The sequence below is a fragment of the Cyphomyrmex costatus genome, unplaced genomic scaffold, assembly GCF_001594065.2.
Source record: "Cyphomyrmex costatus isolate MS0001 unplaced genomic scaffold, Ccosl1.0 scaffold23, whole genome shotgun sequence".
NCBI classification, from domain to species: domain Eukaryota; kingdom Metazoa; phylum Arthropoda; class Insecta; order Hymenoptera; family Formicidae; genus Cyphomyrmex; species Cyphomyrmex costatus.
Genome location: NW_017276368.1, coordinates 2,063,533 through 2,085,199, shown reverse-complemented (window position 1 = coordinate 2,085,199; position 21,667 = coordinate 2,063,533). Strand labels below are relative to the sequence as shown.

General features: G+C 32.3%; 3 protein-coding genes across 3 annotated transcripts in view; 1 reads left to right on the top strand and 2 right to left on the bottom strand.

The window, feature by feature from the left end:
- Nucleotides 1–13,873, bottom strand: part of LOC108773977 (Centrosomal protein 135kDa) — a 28,960-nt gene extending 15,087 nt beyond the window's left edge. Inside the window, exons 1-14 of the mRNA XM_018539967.1 lie at nucleotides 13,538–13,873; nucleotides 12,827–13,127; nucleotides 12,502–12,731; nucleotides 11,246–11,429; nucleotides 10,960–11,126; nucleotides 10,693–10,885; nucleotides 10,391–10,603; nucleotides 10,119–10,255; nucleotides 9,953–10,054; nucleotides 9,626–9,877; nucleotides 9,361–9,456; nucleotides 8,885–9,114; nucleotides 8,606–8,816; nucleotides 8,403–8,518 (exon numbers count right to left, since the gene is read on the bottom strand). Of these exons, the coding sequence (XP_018395469.1) occupies nucleotides 8,403–8,518; nucleotides 8,606–8,816; nucleotides 8,885–9,114; nucleotides 9,361–9,456; nucleotides 9,626–9,877; nucleotides 9,953–10,054; nucleotides 10,119–10,255; nucleotides 10,391–10,603; nucleotides 10,693–10,885; nucleotides 10,960–11,126; nucleotides 11,246–11,429; nucleotides 12,502–12,731; nucleotides 12,827–13,127; nucleotides 13,538–13,726 (2,621 nt within the window). The 5' untranslated portion in view covers nucleotides 13,727–13,873. The remainder of the gene's footprint in view (nucleotides 1–8,402; nucleotides 8,519–8,605; nucleotides 8,817–8,884; nucleotides 9,115–9,360; nucleotides 9,457–9,625; nucleotides 9,878–9,952; nucleotides 10,055–10,118; nucleotides 10,256–10,390; nucleotides 10,604–10,692; nucleotides 10,886–10,959; nucleotides 11,127–11,245; nucleotides 11,430–12,501; nucleotides 12,732–12,826; nucleotides 13,128–13,537) is intronic.
- LOC108774089 (uncharacterized) lies at nucleotides 3,218–7,703 on the top strand. Its single transcript, XM_018540101.1, has 5 exons — nucleotides 3,218–3,319; nucleotides 3,468–3,642; nucleotides 4,910–5,100; nucleotides 5,176–5,519; nucleotides 6,935–7,703. The coding sequence occupies exons 1-5, from the start codon at nucleotides 3,231–3,233 to the stop codon at nucleotides 7,690–7,692; spliced, it is 1,557 nt and encodes a 518-aa protein (XP_018395603.1). The 5' UTR covers nucleotides 3,218–3,230; the 3' UTR covers nucleotides 7,693–7,703.
- Nucleotides 13,874–14,851: 978 nt separating the features above from the next.
- On the bottom strand, nucleotides 14,852–21,029 carry LOC108774025 (sulfotransferase 1C4). Its single transcript, XM_018540030.1, has 7 exons — nucleotides 20,988–21,029; nucleotides 18,662–19,025; nucleotides 18,364–18,463; nucleotides 17,585–17,750; nucleotides 16,119–16,245; nucleotides 15,922–16,016; nucleotides 14,852–15,209 (listed from the first exon to the last, which is right to left on the bottom strand). The coding sequence occupies exons 2-7, from the start codon at nucleotides 18,867–18,869 to the stop codon at nucleotides 14,931–14,933; spliced, it is 975 nt and encodes a 324-aa protein (XP_018395532.1). The 5' UTR covers nucleotides 18,870–19,025; nucleotides 20,988–21,029; the 3' UTR covers nucleotides 14,852–14,930.
- Between the last annotated feature and the right edge of the window lie 638 nt (nucleotides 21,030–21,667).

Sequence of the window (21,667 nt, the reverse complement as noted above, 5' to 3'; positions counted from 1 at the left end):
TTAATTTTTATTATTAAAAATACTGAAAAAATTTATGCCTTTAATTTTTAGCCAGATATTTTGACATCTTATCTCTATTTGTCGGGGTGTACACAATGTTGATTCTTCGAAAAAAAGGAATTTTTTCTATTCTCGAAGATAAGATATCACTATACACGTTTAGAACAACTAGATTAAATATTTTGTACTTTATGTTTAATAAGATTATTGAAGGAATTCACACCTTTAATTTTTTACCCAGATATTTCAATTTCAACATTTTTGTTCTGTTTGTATCAGGAATATTAATTTTGATTTCTAGAATCAATACAATGTTGGTTTCTGGAATTAGAGAATTTTTTCTATTCTTGGAGGAAAAAATATCGCTATACTCTAGAATACGCATATAAAAAATAGGCCATAAGATATCTTTTTTAAAGAAATAATTAAAAGATAAATTAAGAAAATTTAAGCATTAATTGTTAAATATAAATAACGATTTTATTGAACTCTTTCATATGTAAATATATGACATTTTCAGTTTTATATAAAGAGTACAAATTTCTAATTTCAATCACTTTTTGTAGAGACTATACATCTGATACTTGTCTTAAGTCATAGAAAATTAACCAATCACAGTTGAATACGAAAAAAATCGATTAATGATTCATCAATTTTTTACAATTTAAGTTACTTCTATATTGTAGACCCCGTATTATATTTTGATTTTGAACTTCACGTTATCTGGGGTGATTTTATTGTGATTACATTGAATATTTTGTTATTTGACTCTTTTGCGTTTATTACCAAGGATGAAATCCTCTAAACGAGAAAGTTTTGATGTAACTCGCTCCCACTGGAATGATCACTAATTAGACGATTATGTAACGATGCGTTCACACCTGCAGGCATCGATCAGAAGAATCTCACGGACGACGAGTGTAACATACAGATAATAATCTCGTCCATTCATTCACGCTCGATGGCTAAAGCGATTCAGCGACGTTAATTAGAGATAGGAAAAGGAATCTCTCTGTTCCGTGCGGCGTTCATTGTATTTATGAAAGGTAGAATACGATAACGTGATTATTTCTAGGACTATATCTTTACGTTTTATAAATGGCACGCAATTTATAAAATCATGCAAAATATTAGGAAAATTGAAATGCAGTTGCGACTAGATGATAAGTATCTTGACGACGCATTAGAAGAATTATTTCGGCATACATCGAATAAATCATTACGTTAATTAGAAAACAAGCATGAGATAAATTCTAGGTGCTATATAAAAAGTAATTAATAAAACACTGTAACAAAGAATAAAACTCATGACTTCACAGCCGTCGTGGAAAGTTGCGGAAGAAAGCTCGACCAGCAACAACATTGAAATGTTGACAAGCCTTCATGCTGTTTAAGTACTTCCTCAACTTAAAAAAAAAACACATGCAATACTACGTCGACAGTGCGTGTAATATGCTATTACTATACAAACAAAATGATATGAGCATCTAGGAAATATACTTATTAGGATAGCCCTTATTTTATACTTAGGGAAAAAATTTTTATATATTTGTTTACCGATTCCCCCAGAACAGTTCCAAATATTAAAAAAATAATCCGTATAAACATTTTTATTACAATCGGATAAAAAGAATACATGCCGACTGACACCTTGAATGTCAAATTATTTTATGTTGTAGATGCCCGTCAGCATATGTTCTTTTTATTCGATTGCAATAAAATTTTACAGATTATAATATTTGAGAGATAAAAAATATTTAAAAAGAAATATTTAAAACTGTTCTGGGGAAATCAGCAGACAAAATATTATACATAAAATTTTTTTTACTAAGTGTAAAGTAAGGGCCACTCTAAATTACTTATATACTTGTTTTATTAATAAGAGAATGGCTCCATCATTTAAAGCCACAATGCTTGTTTGTCTGCTGGATTGCTAGCTGGATCAGATTCTTGCCATCGAATTGACTGCGATACTGGCACTGTCAGTACTACAACTAATACAGTGGCAAGATTCTAATCCAGCTAGCAATCCGGCAGGAAAAAAAACATCGTGTGCCGCTGGCTTAATACAGATCTTATCCTTGTTAGAAAGAATAGTTATACAATGCTTGAATAATTACAAGTGCAATGTTATATCTATCCTATTCTTCTAATAATCTACTATATTTTCCACTTATATAAGAAATTAAAGAAGAAAATCTGTTTCTTACTTTGCATTTCAAAACTCACAATAATTCGATGATACTTGAATCAAGCGATTGCTATATCATAGGTAGGAAAGCCGTTGAAGTTTTGAAGAGCAAAGGACAATTTCGGAAAATACAGTGAGAAGCAAATTTCTTTTTTTAATTTTTTTTTTGCTTTGATGAGTGCCAGGATGGGATAATAAGTAATCAATTATAAGCTGAGGATGACTTAAAAATAAAGTCGAAACGTACGAAGTTTGAATTAACAAGATGCATAATTTTTTCGCAACCTAACAACCAGCGGGGGACTCCTATGGCCTTGAGGATATGTTTTGATATTTTGAAATCTAAGGAGTTATTTACATATGTTTTAACTTAACATTAAATTTAGATCTTTCTTTTTTTAATATTTTAATATTATTTATATAAAGATGCTAAAAGAATAGATTAACGTTCCATTGGTGATTATTTAAATATTGTGTGATTCTATTCCAACAAGAATAGAATTTGTATTAAAAATAAATATAACAGGCCAATCTTTTATTAATAAAAGCAAGTAGTATATTTCAAGTATTTACATTTTGTCTCTCTCTTGTATATAATACAACAACAGGAGATTCAGAATGTTGTTTAAACTGATTTAAATAAATTTGATCAAATATAAATAAATTAGATGGTGGTTTGGAATAGACAGAATTGTTTCATTATATTTCGAAGCTCAAATCGCAAAATATTTGCGTAATCCTCCTAGGATGATCAATGAGATCGAAGAAAGAAAAAAAGAGAAAAGACCTTTTGCTTTCTGCAACGTGAAAAGCATTTATACGCGGGTGTTAGTTATTCTTATTCCGCGCACATGCCGTCATCCTGAGCTCTGCCGTCAGGGACAATGCCATTGCCATAGTGAAACAGTGAAAGTATGGTCATTTTGTCCTCGCTGTCGCACGCATTTCTGTTCCTTCCCACTTGTGCTGCTCACACGCACGCACGCACAAGACGACACACGTATCGGCATTTCGCGCTATCGCGATAGTCTCGTTTTGAATGTCACATTCTATTGAAGTGCTCTCTACCTGCAATGCAGCGGCGAACTCGATGAAATTGCTTCTGCATTTGACTGTCAAAGATGAGAGGTAATATCTTCCATTCGTGTGGTTTTTTTCGTCCTACAATTTGCAATAAGTTAATTGAGATACGTATTTGTCAAAAACTGCGATTTTTTTCAATCCTTAATTATTAAATCCCTTCGTAGCGGAATAAAGTTAATGCGACAACTTTCAGCACGATGCGGATCCTTTTAAAGAGCATCGTATGTCTTCTATCAGTGGTTAACGCGAGGACTGTGATAATGCCGCCACCATGGGCCAATCCCTCAAGCAACCCCTGCGCCGCACAACCACGCGGTTGGCTGCTGCTTTACTGGCCAGCAGATGGGAAATGTTACAAAATATTCCAGGTGCTAATCTTCTTTTCCTCAAAATTTATGACTCTGTACGTATGCGCAATAGATTTATGACATGCCACGGCTGATCTAAAAGACTCGTTTATGTACATTTCTACCAAAACGCTTATAATTCAAAAATTATACTCCGACATTTTGGTACTAGAATTTTCGTCTCAAAATAATCTCAAGAATCTCCCTAAGCATTATTCGGGTCTTTACTGGATACTCTATATATATGGGACCTATAATTATTAATGCCGAATTCAAACGGCGATGGCAAAGGTACTCTCGGAGATTTGCCTTTCGAGAAGCGACGATCAAATAAAACTTAATGTTTTGGATGTTTTTGATCCTGAATTTTTGACACAGTCACGCTACGCTCTGCGTTACGATCGCCACTTGGTTAACTTACTTTGATTTAACTTACTTTTTATCTTTATTTTAGTTCTAAGAATTATATTATAATAGAATAAGAAAAAATAATTTAAACCGAGATTAAAGTTAATTTCTATTGGTCAAAATGGATATTAAAGGAATTATTTACTTCTGACGAAAAAATGATATTTAGAAATATCGATTTTGATTAAATTTATTGTTAGAGTACGTTCAACTTTTACGCTCACACACTATATATATAGATATCAGTTCAATTTTATTATCTATCTATTAAACAAATGATGCTTACTGGCACTGTAAGCGCAAAACGAGACACATCCTTGATGAGAATACAGTGCGTCCCCAATAACTGACGTGTGACACAAGTAATAAACCGCACCAGTAAACATAAAAACACAAGAAAAATCAAAATTATAAATTCTGCAATTAAGTTTCTTAATATTTGCTCCGCAAATCATCCAGTAGTTCGATAAATAAGTCGAAGTAGTTCAGTAATTAGAGAGCCAGTTGGACTGAAAAAAGTAGTTCCAGCAGTAACGAATTACTTGTAGTGCACAGATGATATGTATTCTAATGTTTTTTTTCGTTAAATTTGTTTTCAACTACGTATAACACATAATTATTATTGTTTATTTTTTTCTTACATTCATAAATTATTTTAATTATCTAAAGAATTATTCGTGCAATAGGATGTGCGTAAGTACAGTATGACAATACATTTATAATGATTTTCTCACGCATTTATTTTTTCGTAGTGCACCTTGTGACACATATCGGTTGTTGGAGATACGCTATATTCTTAACATTTAAATAAAATCGATAATCCTAAAACGTGATGTTCTCTTGTGATCAGGACATTTATGATCTTTTGTACATATGACAGATTGGCGCCCCGTGCCCAGAAACTATGGAACTAGGCCCAGCAGCCGATAATGGAACAGTTGCGGAATGCAAGTGTCCTCCAGGAACTGCTCAATCGCCCAGGGATGCGTTGTGCCATCCGATGTTCACGAGAGCGTCCTGCTCCAAGGGTCAATTCTTTGCACCTGTGCCCGACATGTTCAATAAATCACAGTAACGAAAACAGCCTCTCTTTAATCTCGTTCGTAAACGAATGGAAACATCAGTGTATTCATGATAGCTTTTTAGCACAAAACAGCGATGGGGAATCTGTCGTGATCTCGAAACCTGCAAAGAGCAAGGCGAGATCTATTGGCCCAAGGATAGCAAGTGCTATCCGAAACTCAGCAGAGGTCCATGTCCACGCGGTGAACTTCTTGTCACAGGCGAGGACGGTCTAGCAATTTGTTCATGTTCGGCGAGTGGCGAATTGGCCAGATATTATTGGTTAGGAAACGGTGGTGGTTGCTATGAACACTATACCAAAGGTCCTTGTTCGGAGCCAGGAGAATTGTTTCTGCCAGGCGGAACATGCGGCTGCCATCCTCAATTACCTCACTACCACGAACTGAGCGGAATGTGCTATCAATTAGGTAAAACATTTCACATAATCGAATAAGATAACCTAATAAATTTAAAATGTAAAAATAAAATTCAATGTAATAATGAAATTGAAAAAATGGAAATGGGGAATCGCCATCTGCTTTAATATAAATTTTTTACGCCTTTAAAATTATTGTATTAGTACAAATTAGTTCGGTCCGTTTTTTATGTTCAAAAATGCATTTATTTCAAAACAAAAATGAATGAACAGATTAATTAAAGTATTATCCATCGCTGGCTACTACTTTTTCCCATCTCTCAGGCAATTTTCGAATTCCATCTCGAAAAAATGACTCGTCTTTGGAGGCGATCATCTTTTGGAAAACAGACCGAACTAATTTGTACTCCCAATAAAAATAAAAATCATTTTTCACATTAAATTCTTCAAATTAAAAAAAAAATTAATTTTGTAAAATATTTGAAATTTAAATACCGATGAGAATAAGCCATTTATGGTCAAGCTGGATCTTGAATATTCTAATATAATTTTCGTGTGAATTTATATACTACGTATGTAGATCCCTAAATGCGCGCCGAAATTTTTTCAGACTTGCAACGCAAACTAATAAACTACCGCAGTACTATCACGAGTTAAGTTAACAATTTTTTATGCTCATTGCATCTTGGATCTTAATAATATGTTAAATGACATATTAAAGTCTATGAATGACATATTAAAAATCTGTAAATAATTTAAATATATTGCGAAAAATATTACCTCGGATGGGAGTCGAACCCAGATCGCTTGCTTTATTCGCAAGTGTCCTAGCCAATTAGACTACCGAGGCCTTAGTAATATTCCTCGCAATAATCGTATATGTAGGAATCAACATCTTTGCAGACGATATAAACAAACAAACTCTGAAACTGCGGTAGTTTATTAGTTTGCATTGTAAATCTGAAAAAATTTCGGCGCACATTTAGGGATCTATATACGTAATATATAAATTCACACAAAAAATATACTAGAAGCATTCAAACTTGACCGTAAATGGTTTATTCTCATCGGTATTTAGTTTGAAACTTTTACGGTCCAAATAAAAGTTTATTTGAAATTAACATTATTATAATAGATTCAAGAAATAAAGATCGTTATATAACTTCTTATTCATTGTATTGTTTTACACACTTCTTATTGTGACTTTGTATTGTTACATACACTTGTGACTGGCGTGCACTAACTCATTCTTTCAATTTAATTTTTTAAGACGATATAATCAATGTATACACCAACTTTGCACATTCGCTAAATATTGACTACATTCAATATAAATATTATAATTATGTATGTCAAGAACGTATATGAAATTTGCTAAAGTTGGTATATGTTGGCCATATCATCTGAAGGCGCTTTAAGTCTTCACTCTTACTAAAATATTTTTAAATTCTTAATGTAAATTATCAGACAGCGTTGGTCCTTGTCCACAAGGACATCACTTTACGGTGACAGTGGACGTTAGATCATCGCAAGAAGATGTTGTACGAGCTAGATGCGTTTGCAAATCGGGCTATGTGTTGTATAAAGACGGATTATGCTATCGATTGTATACGAGGGGACCCTGTGAGAGCGACTATATGCTGATAAATTCGTCAACCTGCATTCCCGTGCCATGCAAACGCGGTAGACTATATTTTCCTCAGGAGAAGACATGCTACAAGATCGCTACAAGAGGACCGTGTCCAAATGGACAGATAGTGTTATACGATTACAATGTGAGACCATCCCTCGATGGGATCAGTTACAACGGTGTGTGTGGATGTACCAATATCATGAGAGACGCTGGCAAGTGCAAGAAGAACGATAACGATGATTGCGAAAGCAGACCAGGAATGGTGATGATTAAGAAAACCTGTTATAAATTGTACACACAAGGTCCATGTACGGAAGGAGAATGGTTGGTCGCTCAGAGAATGCCAAGAAATAATCAATATGTGTTATGGCAACAAGAAGAACCGCGTCCGAAAGCTAGATGTGAATGCCGACCTGGTTACAAAAGGATTGTTCCGAGCTCTGGTGAGACTTTAGAGGAGTTGGAGAATAATAATCTGATCTCACCAAACAGTTGCCAACCACCAGCGGTAAGCTTGGCAAGGTTTCTCAACGATAATATCAAATCAACGCCATTCAACGGTGATCTGAATAGCTCACAAATCGCTGCATAGTGAAAGCTGCGCGGCGTTTATAACATTGTTAGATAAAAAAAGGACTTTTTTTATATTGAAATAGTCGTTTTTTATGGATGTTCTTTTGGATGTTAAATATGAATGCGCGTTTTCTAAATTGCTTCATCACAATTTTGAAAAATTTACAAAAAGCTATTTTTAGGCACGAAGTTGAATTAATTAAAATTCTGATGGAAGATGAATGATCCAGAATTCTGATTAAACAAAATTCTAGTAGATTTAACCAGAATTCTGGATTATTCATTTTCCTCCAGAATTTCAGTTAATTCAATTAAATGTTTTTCTCCAATTTGAGAATCAGGTTTGTATTCAACATCCAACAAAACTGTAGAAAATGACTAGTCTCGTCTTAGTATTTTTTTTTTGTCAATAATATACAATAATTTATAAAAATCATTAAATTACATTAATTTATTTTTTGTCTAGTGAAAAACATGCATTATGTGCATCGAATTTTTCAATTAAAAAAATTATGATTAATTTTATTTTGTATACCCTCTGTATGAATTATTAGTTTTATTTTATATAGTTAAGCCAAGTTTTATTTATTGCGTCTCATATTTTAAACATTGTAAATATCATTTATATACTTACAAAGACTAAAGTTTCTTGTGAAAGACATGAGAGATAAGTGCCAATTTTTTCTAAGAAATTTATCAGAATTTGTAAATAAATACAGACGTACTTACTCATTTTTATGCTGTAAATCACAGATTTGTTTTTGCACCGCTTCCATTTGTTGATCCTTATGTGTCAATTCCCGTTCCAATGCAGCAATCTTCTCTGTCTTTTCATCCAAAACCATCTAAAAATTGAAAAAAATATCAATTTTATAAGTCATCACAACAGTTAATTATTCAGAGATTAATTTGTTACACAATATTCTCATTACCAATAACCGATCTTTCTCTTGATCCAAGAGTGTCATGCTTGAGCGCAGAGTATTTATTTCTTGTTTCAATTCCTTGATTTGATCGTTCAATTGCAGCTGTTGCTGCTCCATACTTCTGTTGCGATCTACAGCTTTGTTCAATTCCGATTCTGCTTGCGATAGTTGACCCTGCGCGTCTCCAAGTGCTTGATCCGTTTGATCTTGTAACGTTCTGTAATAGATAATTTAGAAAATTAAGATTATATCCGATTTTTACAAATAAAATCTAATCTATATTACCGTAGTTGGAAATATTGCGTTCGTTGCGCCATTAATTCCTGCTTTGTACGATGCAGTTCCTCTTGTATATCACCTAACTGATCTTCGAGACCGTTTATTGCCGCTCTTCTTGTGCCCTGAGTTATCAACAGATCTTGTCGTTCTTTTTCTATATGTTTCAAGCGATTTTCCGCCTCAACTAAATTTTCTTTAAGTCGAAGTTGTTCGTTTTTGTGTGTATCTGACATTATCTGTATTCCAATATCATTCAACTATGCATTTATAATATATTGCCATAACCACAACGTTAGTAAGAAATAGTATAAGTCAATATTAATTATGCTAATCACACAGTTATCAAATAGATATAATTAACAAAAGTATAAATATTAAAATTCGTATATTATTTAGTATCTACATTAAGCTTAAATTTATTGAGAAAAATCAAAAAGAATAGACATATAAAGCTAATTTAACTAGTAATCTCTATTTTTTACCTCAAGTCTCTCCCGTAACGCGTCGCGTTCGTTTATCAGTCGTTCAACATCTGCTCTGGCTGTATCCCGCTCTCGTTCAAGACGTTCAAGCATCGTCTGTACAAATTGAAATTGAAATAAGACATATACAGGGTATCACATTTTAAATAACGACTTCGGATATCGTGCGGACTATTATACTAAACACCTTATACACACGCACGCACAAACATATACGTATACATGTATATAATAATAATATATAGTTTTATTTGAAAATCTTTACCTTTGTCGTGCTAATGTCTTCAGTAGATATTGGCGAGTTAGAAGCACAGGTACAAATGTGAATGGGTTTGCACAAACTGCACGATCTGCAAGGAATACACATATGTCTCTGATTTTTGTGAGTTTGCAATCGTGCTTCTAGATCCTTCTTCCTATTATACTGCTCTTCTTTCTCCTGATGTGCTTTGCTTAAAGCTGCTTCCTTATCATTTAATTCACGTTTTAATTCACAAATTTGTGTCCACAATTCAGTCTATAATTTGCAAGTAATAAAAATTTAACTTTTTGTACAAGTAATAAAATTATTTTTTTAATATTGAATATTTACATTATCTTTGTCAGATATTCTACGTTGTTCGTCCCGACAATTGATATATTCCTTCCTATAATGATCTCGTTCTATTTCTAATCGCTGAATTGTCTGCTGAAGCTGCAAAAAAAATCTTTTAATATCAAATAAAAAAAATATATTTAAGTAAATTCCTTCGACTTACAGATGCAATTTTTAAATCTGCTTCGTCAATTCGTTTTTGCATATCAAAGCCACTTGTATCTTTTATAATTTCTTTATCGTTAGCCAGTATCTGATGGCCCACCACATCATATTTCTCATTTCTGTTATTTTTTGATGCTAAAAAGAATAAATAATTCTTAGTATATGTATTTTCTTATATGATAATTATTTTTTTAAAATGAACGATCCATTAAAATATATATTTAACATTTTCCTGGGCTGTACATTTCAAAATTAATTTACTATTAATACCATTTTTTTTCTTTGATGTTTTCATCTCTTTATTCTGATCATTCTTTTCTGTCTTTTTTTTTGTTTGCATCTGTTCATTCCCTCCATTATTTTGCCTAATATTTTTTTTATGTATATGCTCTTCTAATATTTTATTAGCAAATTGCAATTGATTAACATCTTGTCTTTGACAATCATTTTCTTTAGTCAGTCTTTCCATATTTACACTTTTTTCTGCAATGTTACGTTAAACTTTCACCTTTGATGCAAGTAGCCCAGGCTGTTAAAAGGAAAAATATAAAAAATGAACAATTTTGACATACCAACTGTTAGTTGATTGATTTTATCGGACATTTGTTTCTTTTCATCCAATGTAGATTCCAAAGTACGTTGAATATTACGTTTTTCAAGTCTACATGCTTCTAGATCTGCTCTTAACTCTTGTACTTCTCTACGTTCTACAGTTAACTTGTGTTCCAAGATATGCACTTGTGTCATGACATCCTCTAGCTTCTCCTAACCAAGCATAAGAACATGAAACCAAAGAAATTATACTGAAAATATATGTATATCAACGCAATCGTAATTACTTGGAGCCTACGAACTCTTCTGTTATTCTCTTTAACTGCAGAATTACAGTCGGCTTCTACAGCTAATGCAACGTGATCTATATCTCGTAATTCTTTCTCTAGTTCCTCATTTCGTGCTGCTAGTTTCATTGCCTGAGACATAGCATCATGTTGTTTATTTAGAGATTCTGTATCATTCAAGAAAAATTGAGTGTGTGAATTGAATGTCTTCATAATTTTATCAAATAATTACGTGGAATGTACAATAGAGTAGGATTATTAGAAGTAAATACTGTAAATTCCTTGCCTTTTAGTTGTTGTTCCAGCTCTAATTTGACCTGTTGGAGAACCTTTACTTCATTAATCTCTCTAACATCGTGAGTAGCACCAGATTTCTTTTTGCAAATGCAGTCCTTGCTAATTGCAGCATAAGAACGACCACCTTCTAACATTTTTCTCAATCGAATTATTTCTTTTTCCTTTGTGGCCAACTATAAAAGATTCTTCATTTTATAACATATTCATATATGTGTGTACTATATTAGCATATTGTTATACATATCAATGTATACTACACATAAATGTATACATACATAGTTATATACATACAGGGCTGCCATAAACAAATGCGTAAAGGTACTTTAATGCTAAATGAAATTTTAATCCTTTGTCTGCAATCACTCTCTTCCGTTCTTTTCTACAATCTGGATTTTTTATCCAGCTTAATTTTTTTACTGTTTCAGGCTTTCCAAAAAATATGGAAAATTTTAGGATTATTTTTTAATATCTTTACCTCAACAAAATTTCTACTATAATAAGATATCTTAGGAGAGGAAACCAGATTCCTTTTTTTATTTTAAAGAAATTTAAGATTATAAAATCTTACTTGTATAAAAAGAAGACTCAGAGATTGCAAAAAAAGAGTTAAAAATCAATTCTCTATTCCTAATACCAATTGCATGTGAACACTTTTATCAGATTTAAGTTTTTCTGGAATGTGTATATTAATTTAGAAAAATCAAAAACAGACAATTGTTGATATTACTCAAATTTTGTTGATAACACTCAAATTTTTCAATACATAAATATATTATATAGCAATATATATAGGTACAAAATTATTGTAGCACCATGATACCAATTATTTCTTTATAGAACAGAAAAATGTATATATAAAGAAAAATTTTTTTTATTAATTTCAATAATGAAAATTTTTACTTTTCACATTTCCGTTCTAAGAAAAAAGTAATGATAGACTTACACACTTTGTGATTGAAGATATTTAATAAATAGTTATTTAATACCATACTTAAAAGATTAAAAATTAAGAGGGACAGATGACAAAATATCCTTTGCCTTATGTATCAATAGCAGCTTTGGTATATATTTATTTGATAACGTGCTAATGAAAGTAACACATAATTCTTTAAAAATATTGTTACCATGCGTCAATAATTTCTAGCATGCAGAAAAATGATTTTGTTAGTATATTTTCATTCTTCTTTGGAAAATACTGACGAGACATTCAAGAGACACATGCATAAAAATTGATGCTTAGTATACCTGTTTTTCAAGAGTCTCTATGGTATCAGTTTGCAATAAAATCTCCTCTCGTAATTTTATTACCTCTTGACTTAAGCAATTCATTTTGTGATCCGCCATGCTTATTATATCTACTATCTTAGGTTCCACACTACTTAATTTTGGCAGTGAACCATTGCCCTTTGTCCTTGGCATTGACTCAATTTCTAAGACTGGCCTCCGAAGGGGAAAACAGGGACGTTTCTTAGTACCTAAAATTTCATAAAGATATATACCGCATGACTTAAAAATTTATATTATAATGATAGTTTGTCAACACTTGTAGCAAAATGACAGAATAACTTACTAAGACCAACATTAATAATAGTTGGTTTTAGACATTTGCCTTGAAGCTCCAATATCTTTTTAGACTTGATAGATGATTCTGCTTCTAGCTCCTTTATTTTATGTATGTTTCGTGAGGATGCCAGTTGCAGATCATTGCATTCACATTCTAACTTATATATCTGCCTTTTAAAATCCTTGACTTGCTTCTGATGCGCTTCCTTAGTTCCTATCAGATCTGAATGAAGTTGGTTGCATTCTTGTACCAATCTCGCATTATCACACTTATAAGGGTCAACAGATAATTGCAACTGGTTGCATGCCTACCAGTGATACCGTCAAATTAGAACAAACGTCGAAGATACTCTTTTATACTTGATGAAAAATAATTAACAATATAATTAACAACTATCGCGTTATTTGTCAAGTAATGTTATGACGTTCTATAATAAAGTTGCAAGCCGTAAGCCATAAGAAATTAACCAATCATAGTCGGTTATTTTTGTCATATTCAACTATGATTGGCTAATTTCTTACGGCGTACAACTTGCGATCTTATTCTTATTGTAGAACGGGCATATAATAGATCGCGTTCTCTTCGTAATAGCTTTTACTTGAAGTTAGACGAATAAAACTGTATTCAAATGTTTCTTCTTTACAAGTCCAGATTTCATAGAAAACTAAACATTGTCACGGAGTATCAACACTTAACGAATATGCATTAATGACATACCTCAATGTTTTCCTGAGCAACGGCTTTAAAATGTTTCAGACTATCTGTAGTTTGAATAAGATCGGCCAACAAAGCTTCTATCAAAGGTAGAGCATCCAACGATAGTGCCTGCTTGTATCCCAGGTTATCCAGGTGTTTTCTAACCGTTCGATACCTAGCAGTAACGTTGTATTCTGCATCCTCGCTCATTCTCGCGAAATACACAATCAACAAAATGGTCCGCACACAATTTGTACATTGATTATTACAAGAGCTTGAACATTTCTATAACAACTGTAAGACGTAACCTCACGTCTCGTGTATTATTACTGTAATCGGATGAATATGACAAATATTTTATAGTTTTCTGCTAACAATAAGCGCAGAAACTTATATGTATTGTATAACATCACAATTGCACGTAATAAGCAGTGACTGTTCCTTAAAATCAAAACTGATCGTTTAAGTCAATTTTTCTTTTTCTTTCGCTGAGTAATCTAAATATATTTTTATTATTATTTGTAATTTGTTATCATTATTTATAATATCTTTAACATATTATACTTATTTCGTTGGAAATATCTAAGAGATTTTATTCATTCAAAGCTGCAATTTTTTTTATCAATAATTGTTCTTGATCGTTTTTTTGTAAGTTGTTTGAAAAACTTTGCAACGGTTCGAAAGTGTGTTGCCAATCACTACCAATCACTACTGATTCCAATCCAACTAGAGACACTAGAGTCCGAGCCAGAGGAAGCGCAACCGGCTGAAGTCAGTAGGTCTGTTCGCATTGCATGAAATCCCCAAATAATTTTGCACTTAAAATGAGATAGATATATATTCGGCGTTAAAAAGAGAGAAAGCGAAGATGGTAAGTGCAAAAAGTGCAAGCAACGCGAACAGACCTAGTATCGCAAAATTACTAAGAAAAGTAAAAATGGGTGCATCCAGAAGCACGACTGCTCATTGAGCGCTCGGTAAGCTCTTGTACCGGTTTGGTTTATATTTTTAGATCTAATAGAATATGCCAATCAGATAAAAACTGAGCGCTCAGTGAGCGGTCGTGCTTCTGAATGCACCCAATGGCATCGTTTGCAGACAAACTTGACCAATCACAGTAATCGAATGAGAAGGGAATAATAGGGTATATTAGAGAAAAAGTTTTATGATCAATATCTAGCTTCGGTTGGAATCCTGTAAAGTTACTAGGCCCGTTAAGTTAGTCGGAGTTTGATGAAAGTGGCCGCTAGTGTATCCGATTTTTTCGATTATAGACAAAAATATAAAAACCAGTTTTTACAATCTTTTTGGAAATATTTTATTGTAGTAGTCCTGTTTATATATAACATAATTAAGTAAAAAATTTATAAATTACAACTGCAACTGCTTATATATAACTGCTCGTGTAACAAATTTAACTTGGAAAAAACAAATCCGTATCCTTTAAATTATCAGTGACCCATTTACTAAATTTTTGTTCGATTTCCGATGTAAATATTTTTTTCCAACCATCCGTCGTTCCTTGTCGAATAAACACATCTGGTGATATTACATTGTCAGGACTCGGTTGATTCACCATAGGATTTTTGCGAAAATTCTCTATTTTTAAATGCTCCTCTAACTTGGCAATTTGTTCATCACTATAAGTTTTATCGAAGAACGCAGCGATTTTTCTTATGTTGCTAGGTAGATTCTATGTAAAATAGACGAAAATTAAGTGTAAAATCGTAATACTTTCAATATTGCTAATAACATGCTGCATCTTCTATCAGTAGCCCGGATTAAAATTCTGAAATAGCATTGATCGCGCATAGCTAGCTTCTCCCACTTTCAATTCGCCCAAGACTGTGACGCACGATGTAGTATCGATAGTGGGGAGCGACAGCGGTGAGGCAACGATTTCGAAACGAGGAACGGAAAATAAGCGAGAAAAATACTGAAACATATTAGATACATTAAACAGTTACTTCCAGATTTTTCTCATTATTTCGAAAACTTTTAAAATAATTTTTTTCGACATTTTGTAATAACTTTCTTTATTTATGAAAGTAACACAAAGTAAATTACTGAAAAGTGTAATAGAGAAAGAATTTTGTTTTTGGAAGACCGTGGAGGCTCTAAGTTGCTTTCATTGTCTCGTAAAACCACTGCTAATTGTCCCCACCGCCGCGTTCCCTCCTATCGATGCTCTACCCGTGTCTATCACAACGGCTTCGGGCATCACAAGTGATAAGGGAGCAACATGCTACGATCGATTCAAATTGGTATAGGTCTGTCGGCGGAAAATCCGGGCTCTAATTATCAGATACATGGTATGATCTAAATCAGTGATGCGCAATTTTTTTTAGACTGAGCCATTTTTTTCAGATTTAGATAAAATATTTGCGGGTTTATTTCTATCCCACCTTTATCAGATCTTCGTAAAAGAGGAACATCATATTTGCTCTGTGCCTCATTGCCCAAGCTTGTTTCACGTGTTCCCAATATGGACTCCATACAGCTGAAATTATGAAAATTTAGCCTCTTAAAATGCTAATTAAGAAAAATTAAATTAAATTGTAAAAACCCTCACCCCCCTTCATTAATATTGTTTAAAGCTTACTGTGATTATTCATGAAATCATTACAAAACTGTTCGAAAGTTCCCTGATATTGGAAATGTGTCAACATTTTCATGAAATTATACCACGAGACTACTACGTCTCTTGGATTTCTGGCGATGTAAATAATCTGGAAACAAAAATAACGTCTTTAAAAAGTATTATCTGTAATTTTTATATCTTAATATGCGTATTTTTTACAATAAAAAGGATAATGTAAAGAGCAATTTGAGAATCATCGATAAATAGAAATAAAAAATTAATACCTATAAAAAATTAGCAATATAATTAAAACAAATTCAAACTGCATACATAACATGTTTCGGCTCCTAGATTGAGCCTTCTTCAGATGTAAACGAAACCATTTTATCGTAGTGAAAGTAGAATTATAAATGTATTCGTGTGTTGAAATGTGAGATGTATATTTTTGATACATAAACCGAAATAAAATATGTTTCCAAATTAGCTAAGTGCAATAATTTTACTGTATACGCATCAATGGAAAATTTTTAAGTTCAAAATAAAAATGAATGAAGTATTGTATATCTAAAAACATAGTTAACACACCGATCGGAGAAGAGAATTCTCCGATAACCTCGACCTTAACATATATTTTTAAGATCATGATTCTATGCGTGACTTCCAAGTTTTAACCGTCGATCATTATCCATCCGTTAAAAAGTTATTAGCAAAAAAATATTAAAAGAATATAATGTGTTATTTCTATTTTATATAATGTTAAAAACTATTTTATGTATTATATGACTTTTTTCTTATTTATGACTTAGTAATGACTTTCCACGTAAAGGAAGGTTCATCTCATTTCTACCCCCCCCCCCTTCTCTGCCAAGGGGCATTCGACTTTTCACACAAAGTGAGTTTCATCCCACCTCTCCTCTCTGCTAAGGAGCACATTATTTTCCACGTGGAGCAAATTTCATTCCCCCTCCCCCATCTTTAAAAGAGCATTCAACTTTCTACGCGAAACGACAAGCGAGTCCCGCCCGACCTCTGTCAAAGAGTATTTGATTTTCCACGCGAAATGAGGTCCATTCCATCTTTTCCCTGTCTAGGAACGCATAACTTTCCAAAAGCACGCAAAGCAAGATCTACCTGAATAAAACGTCGTACGCCAGTTGTCAAGGAAAGGCATAGGGTGGATCTCGCTTTATGAATGGAAAATCGTAAAAAAAATATATTTTAAAGTTTTACTTTGTAATACAAAGAGGTATTTTATATAAATTTTCTTTTGTTAATAATTTTTTAATAAATAACGAGCGATAGTCAAGATTTGTTAGGAGTCACACAGAGGTCATAATAACATATGTCAAGGTCAAAATGATCAGAGATTCTCCCTCAATCAACATATTTACCACAAAATTTTTTTTCTAAGCATTTATCATATTTTTGTTCGTTTTTATAAATGTAACAGAAATAAGTATTTAACTTATATTAAAATGTAAACATACCTTACAAGTGCTATTTATGACTGTCGGCAACAATTCGAAAGACATGTGACTTTTAATGAAACGTGGAGAAGGCTGATTTTGTACAAATTCGATACTATACTTTTCCGTATTGACTCTGCCAGGAATATTTTCCGTTGCAATATGATCGTCTAATATTGCTCCTATTCTAAAAACAAAAATATTTCTTCTAACATATTATAGTGAAGTGTCCTACACACAATTATAAATATCGATTATCATTGTTTCATGTAAGAAGAAAAAAAAGAATAATTCGAGCTTTTTTTATAACTTTTAGTAAATCCAAAGTAGAATCTCTGGTTTAACAAAATTTCTTTGATTAAAAGTATACAAACCGAAATAAGCATTTGGAAATTTAAATTTTGTTTTAATTAAATTTTATTAGCATTCACGCCAAAAATTTTTTTATAACGTTGTATAAAAGTAAAAAATATGAATTTATTTCTTAGTTTTCATGTATATGTATAAGGCATACAAGGTGATTCAGAACAAACGTTTATCTTTGAAATATGAACTCCATACTGCTGAAAGTATGGAAATTTAGACTTTTGAAAAGCTAAAAAGAACTAAATTAAATTATAACAATTAATCAATATTTTTTAAAGTTTACTGTAATTATATATTCATGAAAAATTGTTTTATAATTAAGTTAGAAATGCAATGTTTCAAGAACAAACAATATTATTCTGAATCATCCTATGTACATACATATACATATATGATATATACAATACGATATATATGTATATATAATACTATACTCTAAAAAGGGAAATCTCTCTACTAAATATTTTCGCTGTGCCTTGTCAAAATTCATGTCATTTGCCACGAGCCATACTAGTTCCTGCGTCATCGTCGTACCTAATCAATATAAAATATATATAAATTTTAAAATATTATAAATTAACAATTTTAATATTAGCATAACTTATAAGTAAACAAGAATAGATTAAAATGTATTGAAATTTTCGTCCATTTGAATCATCTGAATATGTACTTTAATAGCATTTATATGGTCCATTTAAATTTCTACAATAGAACAATAGAAAAATAATTTACCTGATCTAGGATGCGAAAAAATCCAAGTATCGTCCGGACGAATTTCGAAATTATATATTTTATCACCGTTCTTAACGTATCTGTATGGTAGGAACCATTTTTTCTGACCAATTTTAATGAAGCCACGCTTGTGAGACGGATACCATTTTAATAACGCGGTCGCCAACTCACCCTCGACGCGTTCCACTTTTAAATCCTTAAAAGACATGCTTGGACGTGCTTCGTTAACAGCGTCCTCGCCCAAAAAACGAATGGTGTTAGGAATCTCGCTCGAGTGCTTTCATAGCCGATATAATTACAACCTAATAAATTTGCTATCAGTAAGAACTTTTGTTCATGTTCGAAAGATATCCGATAACACAGTCTGGAAGATAACATGATGACATCAATTATGTATAATCCAGATTACATCGCACAAAGACGAGACAAAGAACATACGCATGAGCACATAGCACGATAACACGATTTTCTAAATCATACCGATACGATATAGAAAACTTTGTGATGGTATGATTTAGGAAACTTGACCGATTTTATAAAAATATTTAATCTTTGTAATGAATATATATATATATATATATATAATGTTCGTATAAGATATAACCTGTTAAATTTTTGTTTATATATTATTAATTTTTCATTTAGTTCGTTAATTTTTTGTCATCAAATGTTGCTTATATATACATATATTAAATATTAAATATAAAATATCAATGAGGTACGCATTCGGCAACTCTCCTGTAGCTTCCATTTAATTTAAACCGAGCCATAGAAAAAAATGAAAATATATTAGGAAAAAATCTGAAAAATTTTTCAAAACTCTTTATCGGATCATTATAAAAAATTATGTTTTTCTTTATTAATTGTTGGAAAAAATATGAGGAGACATATTATGCCCGTATTACATTAGCAATTGGACATCGTGTCTGCGTTCGCGATTGCATCCTTTAACCAATCAGACGAGACCTGCTGGCCAGCAGCTTCTTTCTGATTGATTGAAAGACGCAAACGCGAACGCAGACGCAATCTCCAATCGCTAGTGTGATACGGGCATTAGACAATTTGAAAAATTTTCATAATTTCACATAATTTTTCAGAAATTGTTTACACGTATGAAAAGTTGTGAGAAATTATGAAAAATTTTATGAAGAATTATAATTTTTACCGGCAATTATATGTGATATTTACCCCCGTATTCATAGTCAGACCTTATACTTAAGACTTCCTTAAATTTATCTTTAGATACTCAGTAGCCAATAAAATAATTCGTAGATCATCTGAAGATAAATTTAAGGAAGCCTTAAGTATAAGGTCTGACTATGAATACGGGGGATAGTCATCGATATCAAACGTCATTCACGTATAATCCTTATATCAGCTTTCGTAAACAGAATATATGGATATTCATAGATAAAACGATTAGATTTAATCTAATTATTTAAAAATAAAAAAGTTGATTTCTAATTGAAATGCGAGTCGCTTATATCAGAAGATTTGCCGCTTCGTAATGATATATTTGTTCTAATATTTTGTATAGAAAGGATTAGAAATGCATACGAGACGAAAAAGAATATCTCGATCTCGAAATCTTCGTTTTCTTGATACCTATACAATAAGAGATCAGATTTACAGGAACTTTTTAAGATATCATTCGCAAATATTAAATGATATCTGAAAAATCTTTTTTTCTAAAATCGATACATTAGATATATTATATCTAACAACAAAATATAAAATAATACTCGTAGATACGATTTAGGCAACCGGTTGCTTAAATCGTATCTTTTGCAGCATGTTGTAAAAGACTTTCAGCGAATTAATTTGTTATTGATAGAAAACGTGTAATAAAATCGATACTTGAAATATCAAAGTATAATTTCTAACCTTCATTCGCATACCAGTTCTAGAGGAATATAATGAAAAATAGGTTAAATGGCACGTATTCCGCATCTTCCCCATATATGACGCTATCACTCTTTTTCTGTATTTTTATTACAAGTGTTAATTTTGGTCGTATAACCTATTTTGGGTAATTATCCCTGCTGGGGGACTCCACTATTGTTTTAAAGCAGTGAATTGTTTTTTAAAGCAGTGAATTTGTATTTTTAAAGCAGTGTTTTTGTATTTCTAAAGCAGTAATTTGTTATTTTTAAAGCAGTGACAGATATCTTAACCTCTAAAATCTCGAACTTTAACGCTAAATATCTCGGTTCGTAGGGCAGAGCGACACTTTTTTCTACCAGATTCTATTGTTTCATGCAAAAACGCGTCGAATAAGCCTAATTTGATCGATTTTTAAGCTGCTTGAATGATTCTGTATAATTACCTTATATTGTTATATTAATAATTGGTACAAACTCTGATAACCTGAATGGCATTTAGTTTGAAAATACTTGTGTTTTGAAAAGCTTTCGAGATAAGCTACAAGGCCTACAAGAATATGCATTAAAAAATAAAATCCGGTTTTATATTCTTGGCTGTGTTCAGAAATTACGCCTAGATAACTCTAGGCTATAGTTTACGTTACGTATATTATATCAAAAATGCATCCAAGAGTTATCTGATAGCGTTTTCCACTGGGAAAACTGGTGCAGCACTAGCGCCGTGCTACCCAATCAGCATACCATATTCAAAAATTGCTTAAAAGCATGGTTCTCATTGGCTATCGCTCGCCGCTTCACCGCTGCGCCACTTTGGTCTGTAGGCTCCATGAAGGAAGATATAAGGAGACTCCACTCGGTCTCGCCAGTCTACAAGACATGAACCCATTTTAGGTTTCGAGTTCCGTTTCCGATTCTCGACACTCGCAGCGCTCGTGAATTTAGTAGTGCTGCGCATAATGAGTGCGAGTAAGAGAAATGATCATTTCTCTTACTCGCACTCATCAGAATCGGAAGCTGAACTCGAAACCTAAAATGGGTCCACTTTTATTTTACGGAGTGGAGTCTCCTTATATCTTACTTCCTGGGTCACATTTAGCGGACTCAACAGTTAAGTGAGCGTTCG

Bases quoted from the DNA above. Each gene is read 5' to 3' on its own strand.
- LOC108774089 (XM_018540101.1), top strand. From the start codon at position 3,231: ATGTCACATTCTATTGAAGTGCTCTCTACCTGCAATGCAGCGGCGAAC. The intron at 3,643-4,909 runs GTGCTAATCTTC...TACATATGACAG, and splicing joins AATGTTACAAAATATTCCAG to ATTGGCGCCCCGTGCCCAGA. The intron at 5,520-6,934 runs GTAAAACATTTC...GTAAATTATCAG, and splicing joins CGGAATGTGCTATCAATTAG to ACAGCGTTGGTCCTTGTCCA.
- LOC108774025 (XM_018540030.1), bottom strand. From the start codon at position 18,869: ATGTCTTTTAAGGATTTAAAAGTGGAACGCGTCGAGGGTGAGTTGGCG. The intron at 18,464-18,661 runs GTAAATTATTTT...TATATTGATTAG, and splicing joins TTTTTCGCATCCTAGATCAG to GTACGACGATGACGCAGGAA. The intron at 16,017-16,118 runs GTAAGCTTTAAA...TCATAATTTCAG, and splicing joins TGATTTCATGAATAATCACA to CTGTATGGAGTCCATATTGG.